Raw genomic sequence first — 14570 nt, forward strand, 5'->3', positions numbered from 1 at the left:
CTCATTTATACAAATGATATAGTTGTTGGCCATTAAACCCACATAAACAATATTGAGATATACATTGTATATTGCTCTTCAGACCAAAAATATAGAGATATAATTTTTGGTCCATAGGCAAAAATGAGCCCCATGGTTGCTCTGATTTTAATAATAGTGATCTTATCATTCTATATTATCTGACCTATGGACCTATTTAATGGTTTCCATGACACTAAATGGACTGATAACATTGAGTACATCGCTCAGTTTTCGTTTTCCTCCTTTCAAAACCTTGAAAAGTAGTAAAACTTAACCTTGAAACTTTCATTAAACATCTGCTCATATACAGATAACATTTTTGGGGACTTGACTTTGTGCCAACTGTCAATAACAACATGCCTAAACTGACTTGGAGGATAGGTAACATTTAGTTTGAAAGCCCCCTTTATAGGTGGTTTACAATCAATCAGGTCAAATAAGGATGTGCAGTCTTACCGCCTCAGTGTGGATGGGGTGCACTGCAAACAGCAGCGCCGCCACCAGGCTGGAGGTCATATCCAGGAAAAGGCGGCAGACACGCAGGAACAGCACACACACCACAGCGTGCAGAACAACATTGAGCAGGTGGTAGGATGAGGCCCTCAGCTCACTGAAGATGTAGTTCAGCCGGAAAGTGAGTACCGTCAGGGGTCTGTACGATTTATGGCTCCTCTCCTGTAATTAACATTGAACGTCAGTTTCCTAATCACTTGGGAATAGACGTGACATGACAAGTTGCAAACACTAGGCTGGTAAACAATAACTTAAGTATCTGAAAAATCCAGGAAGGACAGGAACTAAACCTGGTGAAATCTCAGCTCAACCACAGGACCTGTTTCACAAGAACATGTTTCTGAAACTGATTCTTATGAAAATATTTATGGAACCATTTCAACTGCTGTGTGATTGTCTTTATGATTTCTAACCACTAACCTTATTCATTAGCTGAGTGATATGTAGCAGTGCTTTAAATATTTAAAAAAACTTTTTTCTAGGGAAGTGTTTTCATGCTATACAGTCATCGAGGGAGGGAGATATACCTCAGCCATGGGAGTCCCCCAGAAGTCATTGAGGAAAAGGTTGCGGAGAGGGGTAGAGGGGCGCAGATCCTTGTTGTCGAGGATGGCTGAGACATCGTCAAACACAAAGCCACAGGACAGGCTGTTCCAGTAACAACCCACCACCAGTCCAGTCAAAAGCAAGATCTCCTTCCACGACACGACAGCCATTGCTGATCAAAGACTTCATTGATCACTGTGGAACAGAGAGTAATAAATCAGTGCCACTTTGCATGAGATTTAAATTAATTATAAGTTTAGTCCCTGTGCATCTCTCTTAATTTCAGCAATCTGTGTGTGTGAGTGTATACATTAGAATGGGTTTAGTTTCCCACGCTCAAGAAGCAGACACTGCAAAGTTCATATTTTGCATACGTCCTCTTTATAACCCAACGTGTGCAGTGCCGGGATTGACGTTGTTTGGATAAGTATTTCGACTTCACTCTGATTTGTTTCCTTTTTATAAAGGTGCAGTAAGGCGATTGAACTAATGTGATTCACAAAGCCATTCGCAATTAAATGAAACTAAGCGTAAACGGAAAATAGGGAAATTCTGTTTAGTTATTTAGAACCAAATTCGCGTAGGCTACAAATTCTGGTGAAATTGTGAGGTGGGCTTGCGTCCGTTCCAGATGGGTCAGTTTTATTACTTACATTTTACAACTTATATTTCTTCATATTTTGAATAATTAGGCCTACTTATTAGCGTATTTATGAAGATTGCCTAGATTAAAAAGCATACATGTTTTGCTGCTCATTTAGGCCTACACTTGAAAATAGTAAGAGTGAAGTGTAGAATTAAACAGGGTTTTCTTCTAAATTCCCTTAGTGAAAGAGGAAGTGGTGATAAGCTTACTGGCATCCTCACATAGTTGAAACAGTTGCATCGAATAGTATCCGAAATGATTTTCGAATATCCGGATAATCAATTTTTATTAATGCCGCTGCGGTTCCGTTATGTAATTAGCCTGACATGATGCAAAGCATACAGTAAACACTTGAACCACCACAAATTCTGGCAATAATTGTGACTGTTAAGCTATAAGATTAAATGAGGGTTAAATAAAGAAAACAAATGAAAGATCAATTTATTGAACATGACGAAAAGACAATTAACTTGAAAAAGACGTAGACGTAGGCTACCTATAGGCTCTTAAACTTGGCGGAATGACGCTTAGCCTATTATTATGTGAAATAAAAGGTTTTTTTAAATACATTGGACAAAATTAAACACATTGGGTAGGCCATCCGTGATAAAAACGAAAGACACACATGGCGAAATAGTGCATAACTTGGATATTAACTTGGAACCGTAATCCTATAGGATACGATGCGCCAACACACAAATGCAAAAATAAATTAAGCTAAATGGCTACTGGTAAAAAAATAAAATAATCCACAAATGCATTATCCCTAAGCATTTTTATTCAGGAAAATATGCATATCCACATGCTCAGGGGAGAGGCGAGGACGAATCGATTTACGAGCAGGCCAGGCAGTAGAAAAAAACTGAGCAGGAACTGCGGTTGCGGGTACTGCGAGGTACTGCTAACGCCTGGGACACACTGCCTGCGATCGGCTGCGATCTTCTGCGACGCGCTGCCTTTTTTCTTTCGGCGCCCATGTTATCAAATGGGACCGACCACACTGGCTGCGAAGCGCCGCGATTGCCTGCGATCTGCAGCGATCGTTTCGGCAGCTGGTCGAATTTTTTCGCGAGACGCTTGCGAAATCGGCTGCAGGATGATGAAATACACCATATTAGTTGATATATTTGAATAAAAAAACATGTTATTAAGATTTTACTCCATTAATTGTAGACTACGGTGACCATTTGTAAAGTTGTAGACTTTATAATTACACAATGTTGGTAACGAACGTCCTTTACATGTGGTTACCCTGATGAAAACAAATGAAAATAAACGGATAGATCCGTTGAGCTAGCATGCCCGTAGTTGTTTTGTTTGTTTGAGAGAAACGAGTTGTCACGCGTTGCACACAACACACAAGCAGACATAGCCTACCGAGAGAGAACCCCCAAGTAGATTTCTAAAATCAGCATCAAATGAATTCTCGAAGTCGCTTGCCTTCCCACAGTACACCACGCTCGGGGGCATGTTAGACAAGTTAATACAGAGTTGTAGTTCTCTAAGGTCACTGTTGTAGTCATGGCCAAGCGTGCATATTTGGGTTCATGTACTCACAATATTGATCAAAATACCACTTTTACACAACATTTATGTAAGTGCAAGATTTTACTAGTGCAAGATTACAGTAGAATACATGTTACGCCACCGGTCACTCAACCAGTCGTTTGTAGGCTGGGCTAGCGAGCTAGCAGTGGCACAGAACAGTCACGTAATGTGACGAGACTGAATTTAAAAGTAGGCTATAAAAACACACTAGGAACAATGACGACATCGGCAACCATGCACCATGCATTATTAGTTTAATGTAATCTTTAAATTCAGGCTCGTCACATTAGTAACTTTGTTCTGAACAGAACTGGGTGTGCAGACAAATACGAAAGGTTTCTCCTCCATCTTGAAATTGTGAAACCTAGAAATGTTTATCATGACCAACGGTTGCTACGTTACAAGAAACAAGAAACCAATCCGATTGGCCAACGCTAGCGTTTTCACACTCTCTGCATTTACATAAAGTTGAGAAAATCCAACTTGCAATGCTCCGCTCGCCTTCCCACAATGCCCTACGCGAGCGTCAATGCCTGGTTTCATTGAAAAATGAATTGGAAGCCGACACCCCACGCCACCCGCTCCGCTGCAGTGTGAACGCACTGTAAGCTTCTTGTACCGGTCCTGGGCTGCGTTTCCCGATAACGATGGATCGTAGCAACGATCGAGCAAAATAACAAAACCATCTATATTTCTTACGTGCGTTTCCCAAACATGCTCGTAAGGAGTAGGCTTATCTATGCGGTTTCAGGAGCTACGAATTTTCAAGACACACTTTAGCTACGGTGTCTTTGGGAACGGCCCGTAAAACTAAGATTAGTCATACGATGGATTCTACGATCAATTTAGGCTTACGACGCTTTCTGGAAACGCAGCCCTGGTTGATTCTCAACTATTAGAATTCACGACACATGGAAAGCTTATTTAATTGAAAGGTTTTTAATTAAAAAACATTCAAAAATTCAACTACGCTGGTAAGTATTCGAAAAAAGTATTTGAATACTAACTTTAGAATATTCGGATATTCGATTAACCACGCCCATCCCTATAAATAACCACCTTTTAAACAATCTGATTCTAACAACATTATCACTGTCAGTATCTTCGCTGGAATCGCGATTCTGGTTAGCCTGGCTCTGCCCTCCTACGTACTCAATTTTGATTTCGATTTTGCTGCAGTACTAGGTCTGGGATTTCGGTGTATTAGTCGGTTTTCAGAAACAATTTGTTGTAGGTCCAATCAGCGAACAGAGGGAGTGGCTGAGAACGATGATGTTGACGTTGTGTATTAGTTTGAGTTGTAGTTCAGTAATGGCAGTGGAGAAAGATGCGGGCGAAGCTATTCGGTCTGTTGTGGCAACGCTGCCAAATATCCATAAGTTAAAGCCGGAGCAAGAACAATCCTTGCTGAGTTTTGTTGGTGGCCATGATGTTGTGGCCCTCCTCCCCACGGGATTGGGGAAATGTTAGATTTTCCAGCTACGGCAGCTAGCTCCGTTACAGTAGTGGTGAAGGAGTTGGCTAAGGCGAACGCTAGCGATTGGTTATGGCAGAGCAGTAGCTCTGAGCAGATCCAATAGTTTTAAACTTCAACAGAGTACCCGCCTTCAAGAAAGTTAACGCTTGTCAATGAAGCAATCCCAGACCCTTTGTACAAATGAAATGTACGAGGGTCTGGTTAGGACCAGGCTAGATTCTGGCACCACTAGCAAACTGAAAATATGCCCCCAAAAACGTATATAGCCTAAGATTGAAATGTATTTCTGGAAAACTGGCTAAAATAACAAGTTTACTGGAAGTGATCATTGTCAGTAACAACAACAGCAAAATGCAACCATTTGGTCGCAGTCTACAGCCCTGCCTGGAGAAGCCAGCTGTGCTGTTTTACTCCTAGTTTCAGACTTCACCCCCAGAAAGTTGTAAGGCTGAGATAGCTAGCTCTAACTACTAGTCTACCACTGTGTGGGAATTGCTGGAGCTAACCAGTCGAAGAGCATACAAAAATACAGGGTGTTGATATTACAGCCTAGAAACATAACTAGCTACATGTTATCACCCTGGTCTTTGCTTGTGGCGTTTATGCAGCTGTCTTGCCATTTTAGGTAGCTAGCCTAGCTAAACTAATGTTCTACTATTCACCTTATTCCGGAAGTCACGATGGATGCGGCCATCCGCGTATTCTCATTTCCGGTTTAGATACTTTCCGCTTTATAACGGTACTAAAAGAGAATGTCTTAAACAGGCTCTGGTACTAATTTAAGGCTAATAGAGATGCCCAGCGTCAACTGCAGTTCGTGGCTGCCATAACAGCTGGAGAAAAAAGGAATCAGACCCTGTATTATCATTGTTTCGACCATTCGGACCAAGAAGAGGTCCGAGTGTTGTGGGCCGACATACTTTGCATCGACCTCCAACCAGTTGAGGATCTGCGTCCCTGGCTGAAGGCGCTGAATTTAAAAGACCCACCGAAGTTTCCTTTTGTCTGCTCGTATCACTTGCAACATCAAGTGTATAATAACAGATAAACTAGCTAGGTTGTATTTTTGTATGTTTTAGTATTCTCGATGTATGATATTAGTAGATACAAGATTATAACCAAATGTATGGGCATGGCTGTGAGCAAAATAACTGCTGCAGTGCATCTAAATGTAATGTAAAGCTTTTGAAACAACGCAGCATTAAAATGATTTAATAGTCTTTCTAATTGCCATTAGATAGGAGGGAAGATTACTAGTGCACACCCTATATCATATACAGTTAGGTCCATAAGTATTTGGACATTGACACAATTTTCATCATTTTACTGTATACCACCACAATGGATTTGAAATGAAACAATCAAGATGTGCTTCAAGTGCAGACTTTCAGCTTTAATTTCAGGGTATTTATATCCAAATCAGGTGAACGGTGTAGGAATTACAATAAATTTGATATGTGGCCCCCCCCTTTTTAAGGGACCAAAAGTAATTGGACAATTGGCTGCTCAGCTGTTCCATGGCCAGGTGTATGTTATTCCCTCATAAAGGGAGTTCGTTATTTCATTGACAAGGAGCAGATAAAAGGTCTAGAGTTAATTTCAAGTATGGTATTTGGGTTCTGTTGCTGTCAACTCTCAATATGAAGTCCAAAGAGCTGTCACCATCAATGAAGCAAGCCATCGTTAGGCTGAAAAATCAAAACAAACCTATCAGAGAGATAGCAAAAACATTAGGTGTGGCCAAATCAACTGTTTGGTACATTCTTAAAAAGAAAGAACGCACTGGTGAGCTCAGCAACACCAAAAGACCCGGAAGACCACGGAAAACAACTGTGGTGGATGACAGAAGAATTCTTTCCCTGGTGAAAAAAAACCCCTTCACAACAGTTGGCCAGATCAAGAACACTCTCCAGGAGGTAGGCATATCTGTGTCAAAGTCAACAATTAAGAGAAGACTTCACCAGAGTAAATACAGAGGGTTCACCACAAGATGTAAACCATTGGTGAGTCTCAAAAACAGGAAGACCAGATTAGAGTTTGCCAAAAAACATCTAAAAGAGCATGTACAGTTCTGGAACAACATCCTATGGACAGATGAGACCAAGATCAACTTGTACCAGAATGATGGGAAGAGAAGAGTATGGAGAAGGGAAGGAACTGCTCATGATCCAAAGCATACCACCTCATCAGTGAAGCATGGTGGAGGTAGTGTTATGGCGTGGGCATGTATGGCTTCCAATGGAACTGGTTCCCTTGTATTTATCGATGATGTGACTGCTGACAAAAGCAGTAGGATGAATTCTGAAGTGTTTCGGGCAATATTATCTGCTCAGATTCAGCCAAATGCTTCAGAACTCATAAGACGGTGCTTCACAGTGCAGATGGACAATGACCCGAAGCATACTGCGAAAGCAACCAAAGAGTTTTTTAAGGCAAAGAAGTGGAATGTTCTGCAATGGCCAAGTCAATCACCTGACCTAAATCCAATTGAGCATGCATTTCACTTGCTAAAGACAGAACTGAAGGGAAAATGCCCCAAGAACAAGCAGGAACTGAAGACAGTTGCAGTAGAGGCCTGGCAGAGCATCACCAGGGACGAAACCCAGCGTCTGGTGATGTCTATGGGTTCCAGACTTCAGGCTGTCATTGACTGCAAAGGATTTGCAACCAAGTATTAAAAGTGACAATTAGATTTATGATTGTTAGTTTGTCCAATTATTTTTGGTCCCTTAAAAAGGGGGGGGGGGCACATATAAAATGTGTTGTAATTCCTACACCGTTCACCTGATTTGGATGTAAATACTCTGAAATTAAAGCTGAAAGTCTGCACTTAAAGCACATCTTGATTGTTTCATTTCAAATCCATTGTGGTGGTATACAGAGCCAAAATTATGAAAATTGTGTCAATGTCCAGGGCTCGACAATAACGATGGCCCGATGGCCCGGGGCCAGTAAAAAGTAACGTCGGGACACTTAAACTGGCAACTCACTGGCCCGATCGGGCCACTACAAATTATTGATTGAAAAAAAAAATTCGCATTGTAAAATTTAACATCCTTCATATGTTTTGCTAAATGCATAAATAACTTCAGCTTGTGGGGCGCACAGTTGGCAAATCAAGAGTTGAGTAGTGAGTGACGAGTGGTTGTCAAATTGTAATTCTCTAATCTCCATAAATTTTTAACAACTGGCGCGAGACAATAAAGTGACGATGGTGGCAAAGTAGAGCTACGAGCTCAAACGGAAGCATATTTATTTATGGAACGAAGATGCACTGTGTCGTCTGTCGTATGTTCCCGTCTAAAGCAGACAAAAGTGGATCTTTTTACACAGGCACCGACAATTTTCGAAAACAATCCCTGACCAGCCATGCTAGCAGACAGCACCTGGTTTGCGTGACAGCTAAGCGGATGGTTGACAATCCATCTTCCAGGCCGTTGACCATGCTGGTCAGGAATTTAAATGTAGATGCCCATCGTGTTATTGCACGACTTATAACAACGGCATATCACGTAATTAAGACGGGCCAGCTGTTCACCTCGTTCCCCAGGCCATTGAACTGCAGCAGAAGAATGGTGTCGACTTGGGTATTTAGTATCATACTGAAGAAATGCTATGGAAGCTTTTATATATTAGCATTGAGAGACCAGAGGTTTCAGTTTCAGCCTGACAGAGTTGTGCAGAGATGGCTGTCAGCGGGGAAGAGAGCACGTCATGTTTGAGGTTAAAAGTCAATTGTTTTGCTGACTATTACCTTTTTATTTTTTATCACTAGAAATGTGATTTCATTTTTGTTCTTTTTATATCCAGGATGTGTTTAATAAATGGTTAAACATGTTAACAGAATAACACAACTTAGAAGTCTTTTGTTTTGTTGTAACAATGATAAATTACAACTTTTGGAGGGGGGGCCAGTAAAAATTGTCTTGGGGCCAGTAAGTTTCAAACCCACTGGCCCGGTGGTGCCAGTGCCAAAAAATGTTAATGTTGAGCCCTGATGTCCAAATACTTATGGACCTAACTGTAAGTTTTAACACGTTGCATAAAGCTTGTACTAAAGACCCTCGATGAAAAAGTTGTTACTATTTATTATTACAGCATAATTTGTGTGATTTGTCACTCATACATTTGCAGTTTATGGCTAATAGCAGAGACCTGATGTAAAAACTAGAGCCTCAAGTAGATAAACAAGAAGCTAACATTCTACTGCTAACAATGTTAGCTGGTCGGTTTTGCGGGGGAATCTCAAATTCTAGAGGACCTAAGCTTTCAAACAAAGTATAGCAAATGCATATGCCCTGCAGTGAAATTGTTAGAGCATCTTATGTTTGTGGCTAATGTAACTTATCGCAGCAGAGCGCAGGGCAGCGATCTGACCGGCAAACGAATTTGATAAACACTTAAAAGTCGTTTTCAAGCCATCCAGTGTAAGGGTGTATTGCTGACTTGTAGCACACGAACATAGCACATCTGGCACAAATCGACCTAATTATTTAACCCTCGTGCTGCCTTCGGGTCACATGACCCAAAGGTTCATAACGAACCATTGTTGTGTTTACCCAATTTTACCCAATACAAAAACGAATAAAAATAATTTTATTTTAACCTTCGCAATGTTGGGGGTCTGAGACAGCCCAACAGTTAAAAGAAAATGCTTCACTTTGTTTTTGTATGCGGTAAAGTTGTCGCAATACGACGGTGGGTCACAATGACTGATGGGTCAGAATGACCCGCAGATAACACAAGGGTTAATATTTTAGCAGTGGGACTTCTCGGCAGTTCTCCATTGAATTGAATGATATCCCCGGTAAACAAGAAGTGCCAATACAACGGAAACAGGGTTCTAAATTAACACCCGCCAAATACGGGTTAAAATTCATTTTGGCGGGTGTTAATAAAAACTCACTAGCCAGTTTGGCCGGTGATACATGAGGCATTAGATGAATGAAACATAAGGCTCTGTTCTCGGCATGGTTCTCGGTCATTTATCCCCCTGGCAGTACTTCTTAAGTTTCCCATGAACACTGTGGCGTAATGCTACGTGATTACGTTTTATACGCCCATTGGCTGCGCGCAGTTGAAGTGAAACCGGCGCGAGAAACCGTGGAAACGAACGGAGCGTCCACCAGAAAACACAAGGAAGAAGTCAAACGAAGCATAGAGGATCATTGGAGGTAATAAGAGCTAGCTAGAGTAGTAAAGTAAAGTAAAAAGTTAACTTAACCCTTGTGTTATCTTCGGGTCATTCTGACCCATCAGTCATTGTGACCCACCGTTGTATTGCGACAACTTTACCGCATACAAAAACAAAGTGAAGCATTTTCTTTTAACCGTTGGGCTGTCTCAGACCCCCCACATTGCAACGGTTAAAATAAAATAATTTTTATTTGTTTTTGTATTGGGTAAAATTGGGTAAACACAACGATGGTTCGTTATGAACCTTTGGGTCATGTGACCCGAAGGCAGCACAAGGGTTAATGCGGCGGTGGTTAGGACAAACTTCTGGGGGCGAGAAAAGGAACGAGGCAGGGGATGAGGATATTGATAGCACTAGAGAAACTAAGAAAAGAAAATGTAATGCCAAATGGCTGACGGGTCGGGAATGGCTTGTGTTTGACAATGAAAATGTTGTCATGTTTTGTAAGGATTGCCGCATGTAGTCTACGCATAAGAAAAACTATGTTGCTTACTGACACAGTCTGGTGTAATGTAAATACATTGTTCTTAATAAAGAGTATATTAGGTCAGTTGAATTAATGCCTGCTTAGGACAAAACGTTACTGTAAATGCATGGGCAGGAGTCAATCTCATCATGACGCGAATGGACATTTTAGCCATTTACAATAAATCGTGTCCTTACTTAGTCACGTGTTGGTGATTTCACATACCCTTGCATCATACTTCTGTGCTTAATTTTACTTAATTTTCTGTGTTTTTCATGCCAACAATGTTAATAAAATGATCAAATGCATTCAGTGAAACTCATAATTGTTCTTATTTTCACCGGAAAGAATTTGGCTAGTGGAAATTCTGATTGGCTGGTAACTTTAGAAAGTTACCAGCCAAATTGGCTGGTGATCAAAAAAGTTAATTTAGAACCCTGAACGGAAATGCAAAAAGATGAAAAAAGTGGGAGGAATAAGGTCAAGGTAGGTAATAGGTAATCGCACGCGGGTTTGTGACGTTGTGATGTTAATGACGTTGGTGACTGTGGATAGCTACTTAGCCACTGTTTTCTTTTCTCAAAATAAATTACATTAAACCTAAACCGTGTAATATCCAATACAAGCAACGCAATCGTGACCAAGACGAACCTTTTAACACCGACATTGTCTATGTAGTGCAAAAACTGAAGGACAAGATAGGGTGGGAAAATAAATAATAATAAATATATATGAATAAATATATATGCGACAACTTTACTGCATACAAAAACAAAGTGAAGCATTTTCTTTTAACCGTCGGGCTGTCTCAGACCCCCCACATCGCAAAGGTTAAAAGAAAATGCTTTTTATTAGTTTTTGTTTGGGTAAAAAGCGATGGTTCGTTGCGAACCGTCTGGTCATGTGACCCGAAGGCAGCACAAGGGTTAAGCTTTTTTTTTGCTTTTACAACCGATATTCAGCTGCTTTCTCAAAGGAGAAATGTCATCATAGACATCATCACAGGCACTGTGCCCTATCTATAATTCCAGGAATCTGTGTGTGCCACCAACTTTATCACAGGCACTATGCACTATCTAGAGTTCAAGGAATCTGTATGGTGTTTCACTGACATCTTAATCACCGACTGCATCACAGGCTCTGCGCACTACAAATCTACCAAGGATTGCTGGGTGGAAAGCACTGTCAAAGAGACAGCTGACATAAGATTTCAGCCAAAATTTTCAATCATTACACTGAAAAGATTTCACTGCCATCAATCCATCACCAAAGGAGGGGTTTTCTATGTTCCCTGCTTAAGTCAGACCTTATGCCCACATAAACTATTTAGACCCACTGGTAGATATATTGTTTATCTCACATGTTTAAAATCACATGTGTACACCCTTCAGTCTAAATGTAATCAGTTGACTAAATGACTGCACATCTGAACAATATGGATGTTTTTGGTCTTGATACAAATTAAGATACTTAGATGGTAAGCTTTAAGCAACAACAAACAACATTTATCTGCCAAATATTTACATTTTTTAAATACAACCTCAGTTGCATCAAGGCAGACATTATTTTAAAGCTTGTTTGAACAAACCAGGCTTTTTCTGAATGTATCCTTCTAAACGAGCCTCAGTGAACACTTTTAACAATGCAATTCCATGAGTAAGTAAGTAAACATAGACTTTTGTAAATGTTGGCTTTGCTTTTCATTTTTGGATATTATAAACAATTGGTCTGGCTTTACCGCTTTCAGTGAATCTACATTTAGAAGACTTTCCTGGGTAATCCTGTAGCAAATAGTACATTGTAAATCTTTTTTAGGTCACGTTGATGTTGAATGTACAGTTCTGTCCATCGTATCTACCTGACTAACACTGTCTGACTCCGAGTACAACTCAACAATACATTGGTCAGGAAAAACAAGCAGTGACTTATACCATGCCGAAAACGAACACAAAGTACGAGCAGATGGTTTGGTAGTGATCCCTTCAGTTGGTAGTGATCCTTCAGTCATTTAGCTTGTGTGTGTGTTTTGTCATATCCGCTTGTCACCCTGGTTTAATCAATGGAATGCCAGGCAAAGCACCAAACATGTCAGCGTAATTGTTGATGCACTCAGGGGTGTGAATACTTATGACAATTGTATCTCTGTATTTCATTTTCAGTACGTTAACGCAAACGGCGTAGCTGGCAACGCGTACTACTTAGACAATGTTCAAGCTCCCACTACTCTACTGAATCTGAAGTATGACTCTTAATGTAGCCCGTGATCTAAACGTGTTATCTATCTGTAAGTACCTAAAGAGTGTGGAGTAAATTATTATTCTGTCGTATGTTAACACAAATATGCAAAACACTGTCTGATACAGAGCTAGCTATGCATATAGCAGCAACTTGGACATCATTAGCTAACTAGTCTCGTTAAGGAATGAGCCTCGACTACGTACTGTTGAGTCGACTGGGAGCTAGTATCTCTACTGCTAAGAGCTAGCTAGCGTTTCAATCAACCAGCCATTCGTTGTTCCTTGCCTGTTGACCTTTGGCATTGTAAAACTTGTATTCAATCACATCAATATAGACAATTTACTTAAAAATCTACACAATCATATGGAGCAAAAACTCAGTTGACATTCAGAATAAAATTTTGAAACATACGTTAGAATGTTACTCGGAGATTGTCATTCCAGTTTCCTTGATATCCATGAATAATCTTACCACTTCCGGTTCACATTAAGTAGTACCGTGTAGAAGGTGAAATCAAATAGACAACATTGATAAACTTCTATAATATTTGTTTATAATGTTGAGGTTTTTCATAACCTAGTCTAGTGGTCCCACTGACCAACTGTCTCTGAACAATGTATCATTATGCTAAAATAAATATATATTTACCATTAAAGTTAACAATAAATGTGTTCTGAGTTTGTCACACCACATAAAAATGTGTCAATAACCACCCAACCAACTGGAATAATTAAAATAATCGCCAAGTAAATAAAATAAGTTATAAAACTGTTGAAAGAATAAGCAGTATTCTCTGCTCTCAAACACTAAAGGGTGTGTCCGCGGAGGGCACTGAAACCACGCCCACTACTATCTACTATCAAATACCGCTACAAAAAAAACACGTGTCAAATGTTCACTGCAGAGGCGGGTGTTGGTGGTGATCATCAGCTCTCCATTAAGGTGGCTCTTCACAAAATCAATCCACCGCTTCTTAAGCTCATCATTCTTGGAGAATTTTAATAAGGAGAGCTAACTGTTTTGTAGGCATCCAGGGAATATGCATCTGCAGGACGAAGGCATAGCTTGCTAGCAAATTGTAGGCTGTAGTGATGACTAAATAAAACAATAATTACAGTGTGTGTTCGACTTCATGCAGCGCCGCTGGCTGACTTGAAGCAGTGAATTCTGGTTAGACTTATACACAGTAGACACAGAAAGCCTGCTCTTTAAAGATGGCGTCCCCATTCATTTCCATGAAAATTAATCAGTGGCGCAGTCCAATAGGGTCCAATTGCAGCACTCCCTCCTCAGGCCCCTCTAAACCAGAACTCTCTCCTAAGACCCCTGAAGCCGGAACGCTCTCCTCAGGCCCCTCTTTTCAGGTGTAGCGAAGGTATTACCGCCACCTCCCTCTCGAGGAGGGAGCGGTGCAGTTGGACCCTACTGGCGCAGTGAGGCAAGCGAGAGCGCGAAACGGACCGCGCCATCTTTCCAGACTGACTCTTCCGGTCTTGCGAGAACAGTGGCTCGCCTTGTTCCTAGCTCCTAAGCTGGCACGCTTGCAACTAGCTGTTAATAATACTTTGCGACAACCAGTCGCGAGCGTGTTAGCTAAGGCATTGCAGTTGAGTTACAAAACTGGTAGACTGTGGTACAACTCCGATCAGGAAGCAGATAGGCTTACATCATGTGAACTTTACGAAAATCAATGCTATTAGTACTGTATAGTATTCCTTTACTTTCACTTGGTTTTTAGTAATATAAGCCTATTTTAGATAGCCTGGGTGCCAGCCGAGATTAGCCCTGCCCACAAAAAAATTTGGTCGGGAAGTTGGGTCTGGGATCGCTCGGTTGGGGAAAAACTATGTCTGAACAAGAGCTGTTCGGACCAATCAAATTGTCAGGGCGGGCTTTATACGATGATGGACAGATGATC

The 14570-nt window shown here is 40.8% G+C and overlaps 1 protein-coding gene across 2 annotated transcripts in view; it reads right to left on the reverse strand.

The window, feature by feature from the left end:
- tmtc3 (transmembrane O-mannosyltransferase targeting cadherins 3) overlaps nt 1-13120 on the reverse strand; it is a 30770-nt gene extending 17650 nt beyond the window's left edge. For both annotated transcript variants that reach the window (XM_067235051.1, XM_067235050.1), the window contains exons 1-3: nt 13064-13120; nt 1062-1275; nt 478-696 (exon numbers count right to left, since the gene is read on the reverse strand). In XM_067235051.1, the coding sequence (XP_067091152.1) occupies nt 478-696; nt 1062-1250 (408 nt within the window). In that variant the 5' untranslated portion in view covers nt 1251-1275; nt 13064-13120. The remainder of the gene's footprint in view (nt 1-477; nt 697-1061; nt 1276-13063) is intronic.
- Nucleotides 13121-14570: the final 1450 nt, after the last annotated feature.

This window comes from Osmerus mordax, chromosome 4 (assembly GCF_038355195.1).
Source record: "Osmerus mordax isolate fOsmMor3 chromosome 4, fOsmMor3.pri, whole genome shotgun sequence".
NCBI classification, from domain to species: domain Eukaryota; kingdom Metazoa; phylum Chordata; class Actinopteri; order Osmeriformes; family Osmeridae; genus Osmerus; species Osmerus mordax.